General features: G+C 35.0%; 1 protein-coding gene across 14 annotated transcripts in view; it reads left to right on the plus strand.

Moving 5' to 3' along the window:
* Positions 1–17,717, plus strand: part of DMD (dystrophin) — a 1,146,493-nt gene that overhangs the window by 578,462 nt on the left and 550,314 nt on the right. For all 14 annotated transcript variants that reach the window (XM_074534563.1, XM_074534577.1, XM_074534568.1 and 11 more), the window contains one exon: positions 3,052–3,224. In XM_074534563.1, coding sequence (XP_074390664.1) covers positions 3,052–3,224 — 173 coding nt within the window. The remainder of the gene's footprint in view (positions 1–3,051; positions 3,225–17,717) is intronic.

The raw sequence follows: 17,717 nt of genomic DNA on the forward strand, positions 1-17,717 counted from the left end.
TCACTGTAAAGTTTTGCATATATTCTACTTAATATGGTTATGTTGTTCATACTAAGACAAAGCTTTCCTGTGTAATGATTATCTCGTGCAAGCTACTTGACTAGTTCAAGTTCCAGATTATTTAGTGGGAAATATATGCACTGTAATAAATATACTGATTAACCAGAGAATAAAACTAACCCATATTTATCTTTGCTAGCACGTAGGAGAAATGCATCAACATGAAAGAGTATACCTGGAATTTAAGAAATCTAACTTAGAACTATGTGAAACTTTAGTTAGTAGAATTTTTAAGGATCACTGTCATAGACATGGCATAGTTATGCCTATTCATTACTTAATTCTATTAACTTTGAATTCAAAACTTATTTCCTGAGGTTACTTGCATTATATAATTTTATGGGAGGCCTGCAGTAAGGCCTGTAGATTTTAGTGCCTCTTTTTATTATTTCTTTTAATATTCTTAATTTTTTCAGGAACATCTTGTTGTAGAATATGATTATACACTTTACTATCATTTTTTTTTTCAATGATGTCATAGCTTTAATATGGAAAGCCAGCTGGCTCTGAGCAAGAGATTTCTTATATATGTATATTAATCATTCTAGCAATTCTGCTTCTAGTTCATATTCTTCTATATTTCCCATATGGATTTTATTTAGTTCATTGAAAAGTGGGTTGGTTTCCCTGTTGTTTTTTAAATGTAGATAATTTAATGCTCTGACTCATCTTTTCTCCTTTTTTTTCCTTTGGTAATCATTCATCAACTGACAGATAGAGCAGGTTTTTTGCACTGTTTTCTACTGTGTCGTACTTCAGAATATAGGAACTCATTGGACACATCACACATCCAGGACTCTGGCAGAAAGAATCCCCTTTCAAAGTGGTTTATGAAGCCAGTCATACCTATACTAGATATTGTAACTCATAATTCTACACAGATTTTTAAACTGTAATTAATTTGTGGAATTTTTCCATCCTTCCATGCTTACTAACAACTTTGCTGTTACTGGATTTCATGTTAGTAGAAAAAGCATGAAATATTGTAAAAAATCTGCTATAAATATAATTATAAATTATCATTCTACAAAATTTCAGAACCAAAAAAATGTATCTTTAATCCTACGCAGTGGAATACATATTTGATGTGTACTAAGTGACTCTTATCAAGAATAATCACGTAATAGGAAATTCAGAGTGATTTTTCTGCTGTAGCTCAATAGAGCCCAATTACCCATAACTTAGAACTGAGTGTGCTCACATGCACTCTCCAAACAGATCTGTCAGTAACACTGTGCTTGGTGACAGATTTGTACACAAATAGCCAAGGAACTGAATTTTTTCAGGAAGTTGTCTTTCTCTGGCAGATAAAGACAAATTCCAGGTAGTGAAAATGAACTGGACTTGAGTCTCTAGCACTCGGATTTCTCTTTTAAGAGCAGTGAGATGGATCAGTCCCTAAAGGCTACTGTCACTTGAGCTGCTAATGATTTTCTGTTATCCTTTTTTTTTTTCTAAAAAATTAGCTTTGTTTGCTTCTGTTAACCACATTATAAAATCTCCCAAGGCATTGTTGATAACTGCTTGCAGATCGTTCTCTTCAACATAAAAGTTAGATGGGGAATTTGTTTGAGATGCATGAGTTTCTCTTTTTTATTTTTTTTTCTCGTGGACATTCTTATACTCCTTTACAGCACATCAGCTGTATCATCTTGTTCTTACTGTAGCAGCTCTGCTTTAAAAAAAAAGCAAAATTCTGGCTTAGAAATTTGATATCTTTTTAATAGACCACTAATTCTAAACATAAGAGATTTATCACTTACCAATTCTGAAGAGCTTAGATACATTTCATCTATTTTTAATATTTAGAAAATTGATCTACTTGGTTGAGAAAGCCTGAAATGTAAATATACTTAGGCAGATATATTAATCTTAATTTGGTTACTTGAACATGTTGAACACAAGAAGTGCCTTCTTGTGTGGCTCAGATGAGCTGATATTCAGACCTACTGTAAAGAAGGCCACTTCACTCAGGTGCTTAAGTATGTCCTGGCACATTATAAAATTTCAATTAAAGTTTCTCCTGTTCTTTAAATGTGCAATTTTTAAGTCAGGGATGAGGTTTTGTGGAAATGCTGCCTCTTTTATGTTAATGGGATATATCTTGGAATATTTAGAGGCATTTTATGTTTTTATCATCTGATATTTCTTACATTCAGATTAGAAACATTGAATATCTGAATTATCCATGCCCTGAGTATAAAGTGTAAAACAAAGATTTAAGTAGACCTGAGTAAGGAGAAGAGAGTGTGAGACATTTTCTGGAAAAGTCAAATGAGATTTGTTGAGTAATGACACAGACCCAGCCAGTTTTCCCTCCACATGATAGATTACTGACAAGGAGGAAACACGTTCCTTATTGTGACTCATTCCAGAGACAAGACATCTACCTTTCTCTTTTGATTTATAAATATTCATTTAGTCTGCTTAATGTAAGTCACGTTTCTCAAGACGTAAAAATTCAAATTATTATTCATATGAGGGATGTGATGGAATGTACTTTCCCCCACGCCCCCCACAAATAGCATAGTGCTAGAACTCCAGGAACTCAGGGGAACCCAGAGTATTTTTCTTTGTTTTTGCAGAATGGTTTTGTATGCAATTATTTCAATGCATTGCCTTCGCATTTACATAAGGACTTCAAGTCTTATATTTTACAAAATAGTAAACACAGTGTAATAACTTTAATTAGTTAAAAAATTAGAAGTGATTTTTTTCAGGTCAGGAAATGTAAATACTGACATACAGAACCTTTGAGCAAATAGCACTTTGTTTCCCCTCCAACCATCAACTTCCTCAGATCTATTTCATTCAGTCTTCAAGGAAAGGATGGGCTTTCAATTATTTTACCAGGTTTTTGTAAAATTACTCCTATTATCAATATTATGGTTTAATTAGTATTTTGTACCAATCTCTCTTTTTTATGAACAATTACTTTTTATTTATAAAATCAATATTTTGTTTTTATTTTTGAAAATCTTGATATTACAGAGCATTAAGGATAGCCTGGGGAGACTGCAAGGTCATGTAGAAATTATTAACAACAAGAAGACACCGGCTTTGAAAAATGTTGCACCAAAGGAAGCAGCAAATATACAAGAAAAGCTGACTCAACTTAATTTTGAATGGGAGAAAGTTAACAAGATGTACAGGGACCGACAGGCGTAAGTGACTTTTAAAACTTTCTCATTCTGATGGCTTTCTTCAGTATTTGGCCTATTGTTGATGATTGGTTTTTTGCTTCTTTTTGTCACAAACAATAATTTCTTCTAAAAGGAAATAATATCTATATAGAATTGCTATTTAATTTGTGAATATTCTAGTAAAACTGAAAATATGAAAATATTCTTACCAGCTATCACTTGCATTGACCCATTGAAATGGTAATGCTACATAAATTGCTATGATTTATGGGATATACCTTTATTCCAGCATGAGTACTTAAGAGTTAACAAATAACTTTGCCTTAGATTGAAAAGACATAGTTTCAAGAATTTATTGAATCACCACAGAAAAATCCTTGACAATTCTTCTGAGAATGAATGGCATTAATCTGATAATGAAAATCATTTTATATATATCAATAGTTCCATTCATTGAAACTTTCCATTCATAGGAATTTTACAAAATTGGCTCTTCAGCTCTTCAATCAATGCTGAAAACCTGACATTAAAAGTTTAGTTTGCTATGCCACCTCAAAAGACAAGAGATTGATATTTGATAGAATATCACTTTTTGCACTACATATATGTTTTGGAATATCATTTATCTAAGAAAATGTTGTTAAAAACTTGTCATTATTATACAAAAAATTCACTTTATGTGCAAATTATTATGTTAATGATAGAATGAGACATGATTCTAAATGTGTAAGCAGTTACTGGAAGAAAAAAATACTTCATGTGCGTTTAGCCTGTACCGACTTTGCTCTACAGTCCAATTCTTGGTAACCTCTATGTTTTCTTTGATTAAAAATATTGGTAAATAGCTGTCACTTTGCATATTCCTAGAGACATTATTTCCACTGTCAGCCGGTCACTAGCTTTGATTTTTGATTACTGGAGAGAGAAGAGAGTAAAGCTTAAAAATAATAATCAGAGAGATAAATAGTAAGTAATCTAAGTCAGTAATCTTTGTGTCATCTCTGCTTTATCTCAACATTTAAAGTGTAAGAAAGATGAGATAGATTTATAGTCTGGTAAAGTTTACAAATTCTTCTTTGCCTGGGTTTGGTTTTTTCAAATAGCAAGTCTTGTTCTAATGTGGTAAGAAAATTCCCTCTAAGTCATGATGCCATGAACAGAAATGAAGGATAAGTTAGAAAAAAGGTTGAAGAAAATCTGCTTGCACAGATAATAAGACATGGGGATATTTGTTGTTGAGCTTTTCCCAGAGACTGACTTTGCCCAAAATCTTAGTGGTTTGGTATACCAAGCTCTGAGAAACCTTTGGAATCTCCTTTCCCTAGAGACTGGCTTTGCCCAGCCTGTTACTGTTTTAGTAGACCAATCTTTGAGAAACCTTTGGAATCCCCTCATATGCATTTTCTGCCACTTGTGCAGAGCAAGGACGGCAATTTAGTTAGTTGAAAGCTTGGACTATGATCACTGACACTCAATTATTCGTTATTTAGGCGGTAGTGGTATTTAGCCAGCAGCAGAAGTCTTGTGAGGTGAAATGAATTAGTGTTTGTCAAGTATTTTGAGGTCATGAGACAAAGGCAGTGGAGAACTGTAAAGAATGATTACTGTCTAGCTGGCCTTTGCCTGGGGCACTTACCCTGGTTCAGTGTGATGGACAGCAGCTCAAGGTGATGATAAGCTTGACTGCTCTCTGATTCATACACCTTTATTTTTCTTTTTAATATTTTGGGTTTGGTGTCAGCCTTAAAGAGGTTTTTATTGAACTCTAGATGGTCCCTGTAGCTTCTGCTGTTCTTTGAGGGGCATTTGGACTGCCCACAAATCCAAGGGATGAGGTGAAGGACGACAATATGGCCTTTAGCGTTTTATCTCTAGCAGTTTGTGTCTGTAAGGAGTGAAAGTACCAGTGTAACTCTGCCCTTGGGACATGGATGAAGCTGTGTTTAGAAGATATGCTATTGATGATGATACTAAAGGACAGATATGCAATTATTATTGGTGCTGTCTTGCTTTCAAGGGAGCGTGTCTAAGTGAATGTGAGTATTCCATGTCTGAAAGGTACCAGGAACAAAAATACTGGGACTGTTTTCATTTCTGAATATTGGTTTTATGAAATCAAAGGCTTGTGATAACATGGAAATTATTGTTTTAATAAATGAAAAGTCAACTATTGCTATGACAGATGGAAGAACAAAGCAACTTTCCTTACCATTGTAGTTACTAGCAGAGAGCTCACTCTAAATATTATAGAAGCGATTAGAAACCTTCATGTTGCATTTTTTGTGTGAAATGGATTTCCTTGAAGTCCTGATTCATATCTAGATACTTTGTAATTAACTCTAGAGTGAGTTCCTTTTAATTAGAAATCAAAATAGATTTTCAGTTTGTTTTATAGCAGAGCCTGCACAGTTTGACAGAAATACACTTTGAATGGTGAGCACTCAAATAGCTTTACAAGTGCAGTTCTACAGTTTTTGAAAATCTTATTTCACACTTTTACTTTATCATATTTCCTGTATTTAAATAAGAGTTCATACTGTACTTAGAGTATATAGTGTACTTAATATACCAGGCAATATTTCATTGGGAAAAAAAATGCTGTGGTCATCCTAGAGTACCCTTCCAGTACCTTTAGAAACCTGGGATGAATGCAAATTTTTTATTCTTTCACAAACACAGTGAACAACTAATCTTCACTAATTAATTTTTTAAGTCAAGCCGGTATCTAAGCATGGTTCTTTGATAGGAGTGACTTTCTTTTCTATCCCAGTTAATACCAGAACATGGTAACTCATTGTGTTCCCAACAGATAAATGGGAATGACATCATCTTACACCAAGTGGAATTTGTTTCCTTGGTTTCAGTTTTATGAGTGCAAAAAAACCTCCAGGAAATAGCAGTGGTCTGATTTGTCTTTTGTGAGCTAAAGAGCGACTGAAGATTTAATTTATAACTTCAACCTTTGCTTGATACTAAATTTTTATGTTATCTTTCCAAATGTTGTATTAAGATAATAGAATCTGAATTTTGAAAGGTAAGGTTTTAGTGCCAATAAGAATAACCACTCAGATGTCATAGTTTTTCCTGTCCTTGTACCAGAATTTCACAATAGTCTTTCTTCTTTCCAGCAGTCTTAAATACTAGAGTTTTTTTGGTATTAATCATGATTATTTAGGAAGTGACATTACACCAGGTCCCTATATACCAATTAAATGAAAACGTATAATCTTTTTAAATGAGAACATGTAATTTTTGGGAAAAAAAGACACAATAGAAGATAGACTTTTAAATTACTGTCTTATATCAATTTTTATCCTATCAGCATGCCACTTGTAAAAGGCTTTGTTTGCCTTTTCAGGATACTGTCTTCCCATGATATTTATGCCTAAGTCTTTCTTCTTTCTTCTGTAAACAAGTGCTCCCTAAAATTAAGGGAGCACTGAAACTGTCAGCAATCACTGAATCAATGAAGTGAAACAAAGTTTTCCAAAAGAGATGTTAATTTAAAATATTTCTTTAGGAATTGCAAATAAGAATGTTAAAAAAAAAGACATGCATGGCAGAAAAAGTTAGAAAAATACTCAAATGAATATAATTCAGAAGCAAAATACTTAATTGCCAGGCATCTAATTTTTGCCTTTTTCATGTCTTATTTAAGAATTATCTTCCAGGCCTACATTACTGACTTTATTAATGCACATCAAATTAATCTCAAATCCACTAAAAATTAAATGTTGTGAGAGAATGTGGAGAAGTTGATATCAGATATCTTTAGAAAGTGCTATTAGATAATTCTGAAAAGTAGAAAAAAGTGTTTTGCTAGTCTTTTATAAGAAAAGATAGCAAATGCAAACCGATAATAAAAATATATTGAGGCTGTATGAAATTCACAGACAACTAGCAATTTTTATAGTACTAGGAGCAAACCATAAAAATAGTTAATAGGTTTATATTAAGAATTAGTTTCATTTTTGGATAACAGTATAACTGTCAACTTTTTCTGAATAACATTAAATTAGCTCTTGATTATCTTGGTAAGGGTGAAGGAAAACATTTATTATACACAAATAATTGATTTATTGTTAGAGAAGTAATATTTTGTGGTAATATTTTTATGACCACATAGTAACAGACGTCATAATCCCTTACTGATATATTCTGTTGAGCTGAGAACTAATCTGATCCATGGATCTAGATATTAGAAAAAAGCAGTGAAATACATTAATTTTTCAAATGTAAGTAACCTGCCTATGTTCTGAATTACTGCAGAACAAGAAGGCCTTGAGGACATTCCTGTTTATGGTATCTGAATCAGATCCAGCTTCTGTGCTCTGCTTGCTTGGTAGAAATTATAGAGATACAGTATTAAGAGATATGCATTCAGCCCAAGTGATGTATTTAGAGTAAAGTTACCTTTTCAAATTATGAGATATTTTCTTGGAGGAGTATCTATAAGCAACTGACAAGTGCAAACCCAGATGTTAGAATACTAAGGAAATTATTTTATTGAGTGTAGTTTCCCAGAAACATTTAAGTACCTCAACCCTTCTTTCATGGCTTCCACCTCTTACTTCAGAGTGCTCCAACTCTCTCATTCATCCCATGCAAATCTTGTGCAGATTTCTCTTTAACATTCCATTATGAAACTATGCTTAGGTCTGAATTCCTTTGTGACTGTTCATTATACAACTAAATTAGCCTTTCAAAGAATCCAAACTGAAACCAAAAGATAAAAAGGGCAAATTTAGAACTTTTAAGAAAAAGGGTTTGGAGCCTTGAGTACCATATCTATCTTAAGGAACATGAAAATAGAATTATTGCAGGTGATTCTTTGTAATTAGATATAATAGGGGGCCATTTAGGCTCTTTATGTTTTCCTTCTCAGAGTTTCTTTGTTGTGGATTTTTAATTTCCATCTGAGGCACTAACAATGTCGTGTAAATGTGAAGTCATTGAAGATATGAGTCATGGGACCTACTTTTAGCTGTCCAGGTTTTAGTTACCTATTTTACAGTACTGGCTTGTGTTCTTTCTCAATTCAATCCTGCCAGGCAATCCTTTCACAGGGAACTGCTGCACTATATATTGTGAGTCTCTGATTCTTCAGGGAGACCAGACAAGATAAGACTAGAGACATTGCTTTTGGATAGATAAAATTAGGGGAGATTAATCTTAAGCTAAAATGTATAACAAAACAATGCAGTTTAATTTATATCTAAATGTTCTTTCACTATGCCCAGTCAGCATTTCTTTGTACTTGCTTTAAATCTGACAAAGTGAATGACAAAAATTAATGTTAGCTGGCTTTGTTTCAGTACTGGGAGAAGAGCAACTAGTGGAAGGCATAGGTATTTTAAGAGAAAGTGAGAAATAGTGGCTGTTCTCTTCTGAAAAAGTGTCTGCTCACATATTTCTGTTGAGGTTGTAAGTCTTCTTATTAGAATTACCCTTGGCTCAGGATTCAAGGTGAAAGTGAAAACCAGAACAGATTAGTTCATCCCCAGTGTGAGAAGAAAATTATTTCCTTTCTAATGTTAATCTCAAAATAGTTACCATGCCTTATTTACATGCAGGCTAGATTTTTTTTTCCCTTCCTTTCTTTCACAGTGACTCAAATTGTTCATTTAGATTTTGAAAAGGGCAGCTTATAATGCTTGACTCTTGCAGCCAACATTAGTTGTTAATTCATTTCCATACCCTGCTTACTGTACAAAAATGCATTCCATAGCAGTTGCTATATAATCAAATTCTTGCAACAAATTTGCCACTTGATTTACCCCCATAATATTGCACCATCAACTTAATGTGCTGGTAAGTTTCACTGGTTACTTAATTGCTAGCAAATAAGTATAAAATAATATATAACAAGCAGGTGTAATATAACATATAACTGTTTTATTATGGACAATCTAGATAGGGCTTTCTGTCAATGTTTATAACATTAAGAAACCCAAAATATATACAAATATTTCTGTGGCCTAGTTTATAAGTAAAAGGATTAAATTTGTAGCAAAGTTGGAAAATATTTTTACCTTATGTATGGCCATTGAAATGTCTCTTTTCATGGGGCACTATATATAAGATCATCTTCTAAATGGAACTGCTTTAAGTGAAATCTAAAATTATTTGTTAAACTTTAATAGCAAATGTGAGGCAGGATAAGAAATAACACTGCAGCTTTTGGGAAAAGAGCTATGTTTATTAAATCCCTGTCATAGTGTAATTAAAGAGTTTAAAACAGAAAAATGTTATGGGAATTGAAGGTGCCTGTATTGTAAAAAAAGGTGAAAATAATTCAGAATTTCTTTTAATAAGTAGAGGAGATAATCTTGCGTGTGTTTGTGCTGTGAAAGGGTTTCAGATGAAAAAGAATCTTGTATGTTTTAAAATCTCCAACCCTCAAGGCTGACAATTAGCATAATTTAGCATAACTTTACTGTAAAATGCTCAGTGACAAAACTGCATCACATTCATACAGGAATTATTGTAGAGCCTTTTTCTGCTGTACAAACAAAGATTTTCACTGAAATGTCTGGGAAATGTTATGGCTTAGTCATGAATATGTGGGCTGTAGAGCTATGGGAATGCAAATGTGTATGAAGAGAATTGCAGGCAGAAGCAAATAGACTCTGAGCCATCTGGATATGAACTGTCTTGGGCCTTCATGTCAGATACACAAAAAAATATGACATGGTGGGCAGTGTCATAAGCTATGAGACACAGCTGGAATGAAGGGCATACTTGCTTTAGGGACAATGCTGTGTTAGTGCATCTCTGTAACTTCCCAGACTGTCCTGATTTATGGCCAACCATCTCAAAGCACAGGCAGAGCTCATTCATGTTTAGCTGCATCCATCCATGTAGATATAGCCTAAGAGAACTGCAGGATATCCTCAGGTCCAAAACTTTATTTGCAATGGCTTCCATTACCTTCTGTAAGTGTTGACAAATAAGGTATATTTTCACTGTTGGTATTGAATCACTGCATTGTGCTGTGCCAGAATTTTTTAGCTGGATGAATATTTAGCTAGGTCAGCTGTGCAATGGATGAAGGATGAGATTGCAGGAACTTCCATTAGGTCCAATTCATATTGGAGGTACTAAGGTGAGCTCCTTTGCAGAATTCCCTTGAAGCTTTTTAAGGAATTGCTGCTCTCTAGTTGCCATGGTGCAGTGTACACCTCCCTGCTAGTACCTCCCAGGAAAGCATTTTTGGCAGTAGAGGGAGCCTAGTCCTTGAACACCTGTAGCTATAGTCAGAAGTTACAGTTTTCTGTTTTATACAGTTTTCATCACTGTTGTTTCTCAGCTCTCAGTACATGTTGTTGTTATCATCTAATAAATATAATTTTCTTTTGCTTCCTCCAGGGCAGTTTGAATGGAACTTTTTTCTTTTGTTATATGTGTTACATAACCCCCTATGTGCCAAAGAGACAAAGACACATATTAAGTTTGGAGTAGAAAGCAGCAAGTTTTGTGTTAGTCATAGACCCTGGTACTAATATTTTTGAGGTTACAAGGTTCAGTCTGGTGACCTTCAGTAATTCAGGGGGGATGGTCAGCTTTGAAATTTTCTTTTCTTTATGGGCAAGTCAGTGTTTGTGGTGATTTTGGTGAGAGCTAGTTAATATTTCTGGTGTGAACTAAAATGTTGCAGCTATGGAACTGACAAAAACTGTTTTCTTTGTCTAATTCTTATAGCATGAGGTACACTGCACATTAATAGAGCAGTTTCTGCTCCCTAAAATTTTGACCCTTGAGAGTAATTTAGCCTTTTATTTATTTATTTTTATTTGTCTGTGGAGCTGTGAATATTGTTTATGATAGGAAAAAAGTTTCCTTCTTAACTTGGAGCAGCGTATTGCAGGGATGTTTTGTAAAAGTAGGCAAAACACCTTTTTCCTATTTACTGTTATTTTGGGGAAACTGTGGCATTCCCATCCTTATCAGGAAGGGAGTACCCTAAATTTATAGATACCATTTCAAAAAGGAACAACAAAAGTAAGATGGGCCATAAACGCTTGCAAAGTTTTATTACTAAATTATATACATTATGGAAATTGGTATAAGTCTGTTATAGTATAAGTAAACAGTGGTGGATTTTGACTAAGGGGTCAGGTGAAAGAGAAGAGAGAAAGAGAAAAAGAAAGAGAGAAAGAGAAAAAGAAAGAGAGAAAGAGAGAAAGAGAGAAAGAGAGAAAGAGAGAAAGAGAGAAAGAGAGAAAGAGAGAAAGAGAGAAAGAGGGAAAGGGCCACAGGGATCCAGCTGCTGGGGCGTGCACCACCCAGGCTTTGTGGAGACACCTTTTTAAAAGTAAGTTTTCCCCACCCTGGAGCTAAATTTCTTGCTTTCTATGCAAATTAGTTATCATCCTCAGTTTGTTCTTCTGGATATCTCTGAAAATAGGTCAGAGATTTTGTGGGGAATTTTAGGAATCTTGACTGGGGAATAAAGACTACTGGGCTGGCCTTTGGCCAACAGTCCATGCGCTCTCCTCGACCTCATTGCTGTGCTTGCCCTGTACTGTGTTCCTAGCTCCAGGAGCCAGAGCAAGGAGAATTGTCCCATGAAAGCCCTGCCCTACCTCTGCCTGGCCCCTCCTTCAGCCACACGCTATTCTTTTTCACAATGTGCTCTCACCAACAACCCTTGGTTGGCTCTGACCTTCTGGCTATTGGTGTTTGAGACATGGTTAACCACTTATCTTCTGGGCTTCTGCAGGGGGCTGTGTCATAAATGCATTGCAAGTATTTTCCAATGTTATATTATATTTTTCTTCCTGGAATATATAGTTTCTTCTAACTTAGACTTTCATTATTTCATGTGGTTGGTAATTTGAAGTGTCTAGTTGCTTTTCTAGTAAAAGAGAGATTAATTCTTAGTGTAAGGTTGAAAATTTTCTTCCAGCAGTTACACTAAAATAAAATGAGTGACAATTATTTTGCTGTTCTCCTATATCATTAAGCCTGATATCACTCAGGAAAATTGGGTTTAGTAATAACTCCATTAAGACCTTGAGGCAATTCTCTAACTATTAGGGCTACATAAGGATAACACTGTAAGATTGTATAGCCTCAGTTCTAGTCAGATTATCTGATTTACTCTTTCTGTCCACAAGTCTTGTATGACAGAGAGAAAATTAAAAAGAAGTGGGTGCCAAGACTGAAAAACAATAAAGCAAAAAATTCAGATAAAATTCCCATAGAATACCAAGTGTACCTATATTTTGCATGTGTGCACGCATTAGTTGGACGACTGGAACACAGTTGCCAATCAAAATGGAACTCAGGGACCCTCTGTTTGTCTTTTTGGAGTGTTAAAACAAGTAACATGTTATTTTTTCTCTCCAGAACCAATTTTCCCAAATCCTATAACAGCACAATTACCTCTGAGACTTGCTTCTCAAATTTGGCTGAAATTGACTAAAAGGCTAGAAAATTTATTATTGGAAATGAATGATGGACAACATAATCACTGAAGTTTCATTTCCTTAGGTTTTATTTGCTTACCCTGTTAGTCATAAAAAATTCAGTAGAATCCCTTTTAGCAACTTATCTCTGTATGATTATACCTTGCTGCCATATTTTCCCTTTTTCCTGAGCTGTGTGGGATCTAGCTATGGTGACTTAGAGAGTTTTCATTTCCTTAATTAGTGTCATAGGATCACAGAATAATTCCAGTTGGAAGGACTGTCAGGGACTCTCCCAGTCTAACATTCTACACAAAACACAGTCAACACTAGCAGACCAGGTTACTTTAGCCAGACAGGTCTTAAAGACTTTCAACAACAGAGACTGACGCAGTTCTTGACAACCTGTTCCACAGTTTGACTGTCCTCATGGTGCAACTTTTCCTTATATCTGGTCTAAATTTCTTATTTGCTTTTATGCCTGTTGCGTTTCATCCTCACGCTATGCACCCCTGTGACCATGTTCACAGGGGTTCCAGGATGAGGGAAGTGATGAGGAGGCTGATTTATTATTTTATGATATATATTATCTTAAAACTATACTAAAAGAATAGAAAAAAGGATTTCATCAGAAGGCTAGCTAAGAATAGAAAAAGAAAGAATGATAACAAAAGGTTGTGTCTCAGACAGAAACTCCAAGCTACCTGGCTGTGATTGGCCATTAATTAGAAACAACCAACATGGGACAATCACAGATGCACCTGTTGCATTCCACAGCAGCAGATAGTCATTGTTTACATTTTGTTCCTGAGGCCTCTCAAATTCTCAGGAGGAAAAATCCTAAGGAAAGGATTTTTCATAAAAGATGTCTGTGACACACCCCTCCGAAGAGCCTGACTGAAGCTCTTCGATGACCTCCTCACAGAGCAAGGGCCCCAGCCCCATGACTTTGTGGTGCTGTCCTGCTGAATTCACTCCAGTTCATTAAGGTCCTGTTTTGACCAGCGCAAAACTGGACACTGTGTTCTAGATGTGGCACAGTGAGACCTGAGTGAGGAAGGGTAGTCTTTTCTCTCTGTCTGCTGGCTGTGCTGCTGCCAACGCAGCCCAGGATATATTTGGTTGTTTTGGCTAGCAAGGCACACTGCTGGCTCATGTCCCACTTGCTGCCCACAGTACCCCAGATCTGTTTTTTCAAAGCCACTTCCCAGCCAATCAATTTCCAAACTATATTCTTGTGAGGGGTTCTTTTTTCACAGGTTTTGGACTTTGCATTTTGTGATTAATTCAGTGGGGCTTCTGTTGGCTCACCCCTGTCTAGCTCCCTCTGAATGGCAGCTCTGTGACTAAGCATGTTGACTTTTCCACCTCTGATTTAATCCTGATGGGGGATGGAGGACTTTAGAACAACCCTCTTGGGGTTGTTAGCAGATGGAAAATCAGATTTGAGCAGGCAACGTGCACTTGCAGCCCAGAAAGCCAATGGCATCTTGGGCTGTAAAGCCTTTGCTGTCTCAGTGTCCTGGGGTGCAGCCTGGCTGGGGGAAAAGACTTGTCGGGTTTGAGTTCTGTGACATAATTCTCAACTTGCCCTTATCTGCTTCTAGGACTTCACCTTCTTTAATCTTGTCTGTAAGCATGAAGGGCAGGGAGATCCTGCTGGTCCTTCTCCTTTTTTATAGGTTCATTATATTTTTCAGACTTTATGCAATTTTATTCTTTTAGAGCTCTGATGTCATACTCATGAAGAAAATGCATAATGCTTGTTTGAATGGTAGGGGGTACTTAGTCTGGTGGAAAATCCTGCAAAGAAATCAGGACCTTCTGCTATAAGTATTCACCCTTTAAGATATCTAAAGTCTCATGCATTCATCAGTAAGATTTCCTGCAGTCTCTCTCTAGAATTTGCTTGATATACTCCTCTGGAATATGTTAATAATCAGAGGTTATTGTTCTGTGGTCCTGTGGTGTCTGTCCATCTTATCTAGGAAAGGACTTGGATATATTAAACTTTTAAAGATTTTAAAAGTTTCAGAAAAGTAAGCATCTGTTTCTCAACAAATCGGAAACTGTGAGTATAATTTCTAACTATGCAGATTTTCAGAAATGTCTTCTAAGTCTCACTTCATCATTTTACTTGCAGTTTCTTTCAAACATTCAAACTATTGTTGTCAGTCCTAGTTAATAAATTCTAAAAGTGATAGTGTTTGATTTTCCTTTATCACTACTAAACAAAGAGCTTCTTTCCACCATTTTTTAGCTATTATTGTAAAGTGCTATGTCTGTCTGCAAAACTGTTTTTCCTGGCAATAAATTTGCCTTCCTAAGTATAAAGCATTGCTATAGATTGAATCCTCTGTACATTTATCTTTGTGTGTGTAGTTGCATGCAAGTATGAAAGTGCTTTTAGCTGCTCCATTCTAATTTTGCTCTCAGGCTGAGAGACATTGCAGTTCTATTTGGAACCATTTTGTGAAAGGGTAAAGAAACTCAATCTTTATAAGGCTTTATGGTCCAGATTTTATTGACTGATGCAGCACTTTATTCTGCAGAACTGGAAGTTAAGTGGCTTTAGGTAAAAACACCTGTATGCATAGCTCTTGGCTGCCATAAAGCTTAGAGTTTTCTAAGCCAAGTTATTTTCTTGGTGCAAGGCTTTAGAGCACTCATCTTCCGGGCAAAATGAGGCCTTTAAAACTTTTGACACTTATATTTAATACCAACGTAAGAAAGAATTTGGCTTGTGCTACTTCCTTGCCACGAGGGTGAGAATTTTCTTTTTCCATTGTTCCCTTTGATCTGCTGCAGTGATCATAACTACTTGAGCTGAATTTCTGCCTTATGTTCTCATAATATTGTTATGGGTGGGATACTCACACATGAACAGAAATTTACTCATGAGAGGTGTCAAATCCTATGAGCTCATCAGTATGTATCTCATGATAGTCTTATATCCTTTTGAGAAAGAAATCATATGGACTAAAAAGTGATATGGTAATGGGAAATTGAATTTTCTACAAAAAAATGAGAGAATACATTGAAGAAAAAAATTGGCTATCAATATTTGTATGTTTTGTCTGTTAGCATAGTTAAGAAAAGAAAAATATAAGGAAAATGTAGCTGAGAATATTCTAAATGTTCTTTAAATAGATGTAAAATCAATAATTTGTAGCATATATTCCCCATAGTAGAAACAAATGCCCTTGTTTCCATTCTCAGAGAAAATAAGAAAAATTTAAAAATATAAGCTCAGTTTAATACCTGTTTAGAAGCAAGCACATTTTAAAGAATTCTGATTCCTAGGATTCATCTATTTAGTATTTATTCAGTAGCTTCCTCAGATTTCATCCATCATCTCAGAACTTTTTGCCAAAATCTATATTCTTTTAATGTTTTTAGCATGATAAAATTGTCACTTTGATTTTTAAAAGTGATCTCTGAAAGTAGGATGCTGACAAAAATAGTAAATCTCATCTTCCAGTGTCATCCTTGTGTTCTAAAGCAGTAAAAGATCAGAACTCGTTAACTCAGGAAAATTAATAGTTTAGGGATGTAGTCTGAAAAAAATGTTAAACTGTTAATCTTTTGTTTAAAATGCTTTGTTTAAACATTTATTTTTTAATATTTTGTGGAAATATCTATTAATATGATTCAGTGTTTAATATAGACTGCCTATATTATTATAGCATACAAAATGCAGTAATTGATGGCTTCCCATGTAGAACTAAAAAATAATCAGTGAAATTAATTTGCAAGTTTCACTACATAATAGAATTTTCTAAAAATCATCAAGACATTTGTTGAATATTTTGGTTTTTCAAAGCCAGACTCTGCCCTTTTATCATGTTGTGCATATAAAGTTTTCTTTATTGACAGACATTCTGCAATTAAAGCTTGAATTTGTGGTATTGTAGGACCACTCAAGACACATTGCTTTCCCCTGATCCATGAGATTCTCTCCTGATTACTTTCTGGCAAAACCTTCAGAAGTGTTTTCTTGCTGTGCACAAGACACTTCTACTCAGATGTCATATGGCTAATGAAAAGAAATCATAAGCACTAATAGAAGCTGTCTTATGTATTAAATAGTTCCTAATTCCAGTCCTATTCACCTCTTTTTGAGTTTCCTTAACAAATCTGGCTAAATCAACGCAAAACATCCTAAAAAATTATATTATTATCAGTTCATAAATAAGACAAGAAGAGCTGTGATAATCAGGTGCTTTTTAAAGGTTAGGTGCAGATATTCTAATTTGCCAAGAAGTGAACATTAAATTCCATCCTAATGCTCTACCCACAAGAACACTTCCCTCTAGTGCCACCTTTATGTACATAAGGAGGGACTGAAGTGAGAAGCTGTGTCAGATGTTAGAAATAAAAAAATGTTCAGAAAATATTTGCCCTTTTTTGTGTGATTTTTTTTCTTGTTTTTCCCCCCTTTTATTCCCTCCCTGCTCTCCCCTGAGCCCCGCACCCTTGGGGCTGGGGCAGCCTGGTGGCTTTGCCACGTTCCCAGTGCAGGGTTGGTTAACAGCAAAAGTGCTTTTTCCATCTTCCCAGCATAATTTTTCCTGCTTATGTCAGGACATAAAATACGCTCTGACAAGTTGGAAACCAAGATGAAATGTAAATCTGGCGAATCTCTGAGTTGCTCTTTTCCACTCAGCTTCACAGGCCCTCATGTAACACAAAAATATGGTACAGATACCTACTGTGCCATGAATCTTTTTCTCTGACTTTTTAAAGCTCTTCCATAATTAGTGACTTATTTTTATTATTCCCTCTGATTTCAGTGTAGACATGGTGGGATTAAAATTTCACCATTAAGGCTTTTATATAATGGAAAAAGTATTTCTGGCTTTCGTAAACAGGTGAAAGACTGGCTAGCATCTTACAATGAGTATTAATTTTAAAAGCAACTATGCTAATAAAATCAAATCAAATCAATAATATAATCAAGCAAGAAAATGAAGTTAAAAACCATAAAGGTCCAAAACACCCCAGGTTCAAATATTTTAGTTATGATTGCTTTAAGCATTTTTCTTTCTTTTTTCTTTTCCTTTTTCATTACATACAACTCTGTGTCTTGTCTGTGTGTATAGCA

The sequence above is a fragment of the Zonotrichia albicollis genome, chromosome 2, assembly GCF_047830755.1.
Source record: "Zonotrichia albicollis isolate bZonAlb1 chromosome 2, bZonAlb1.hap1, whole genome shotgun sequence".
Taxonomy (NCBI): Eukaryota; Metazoa; Chordata; class Aves; order Passeriformes; family Passerellidae; genus Zonotrichia; species Zonotrichia albicollis.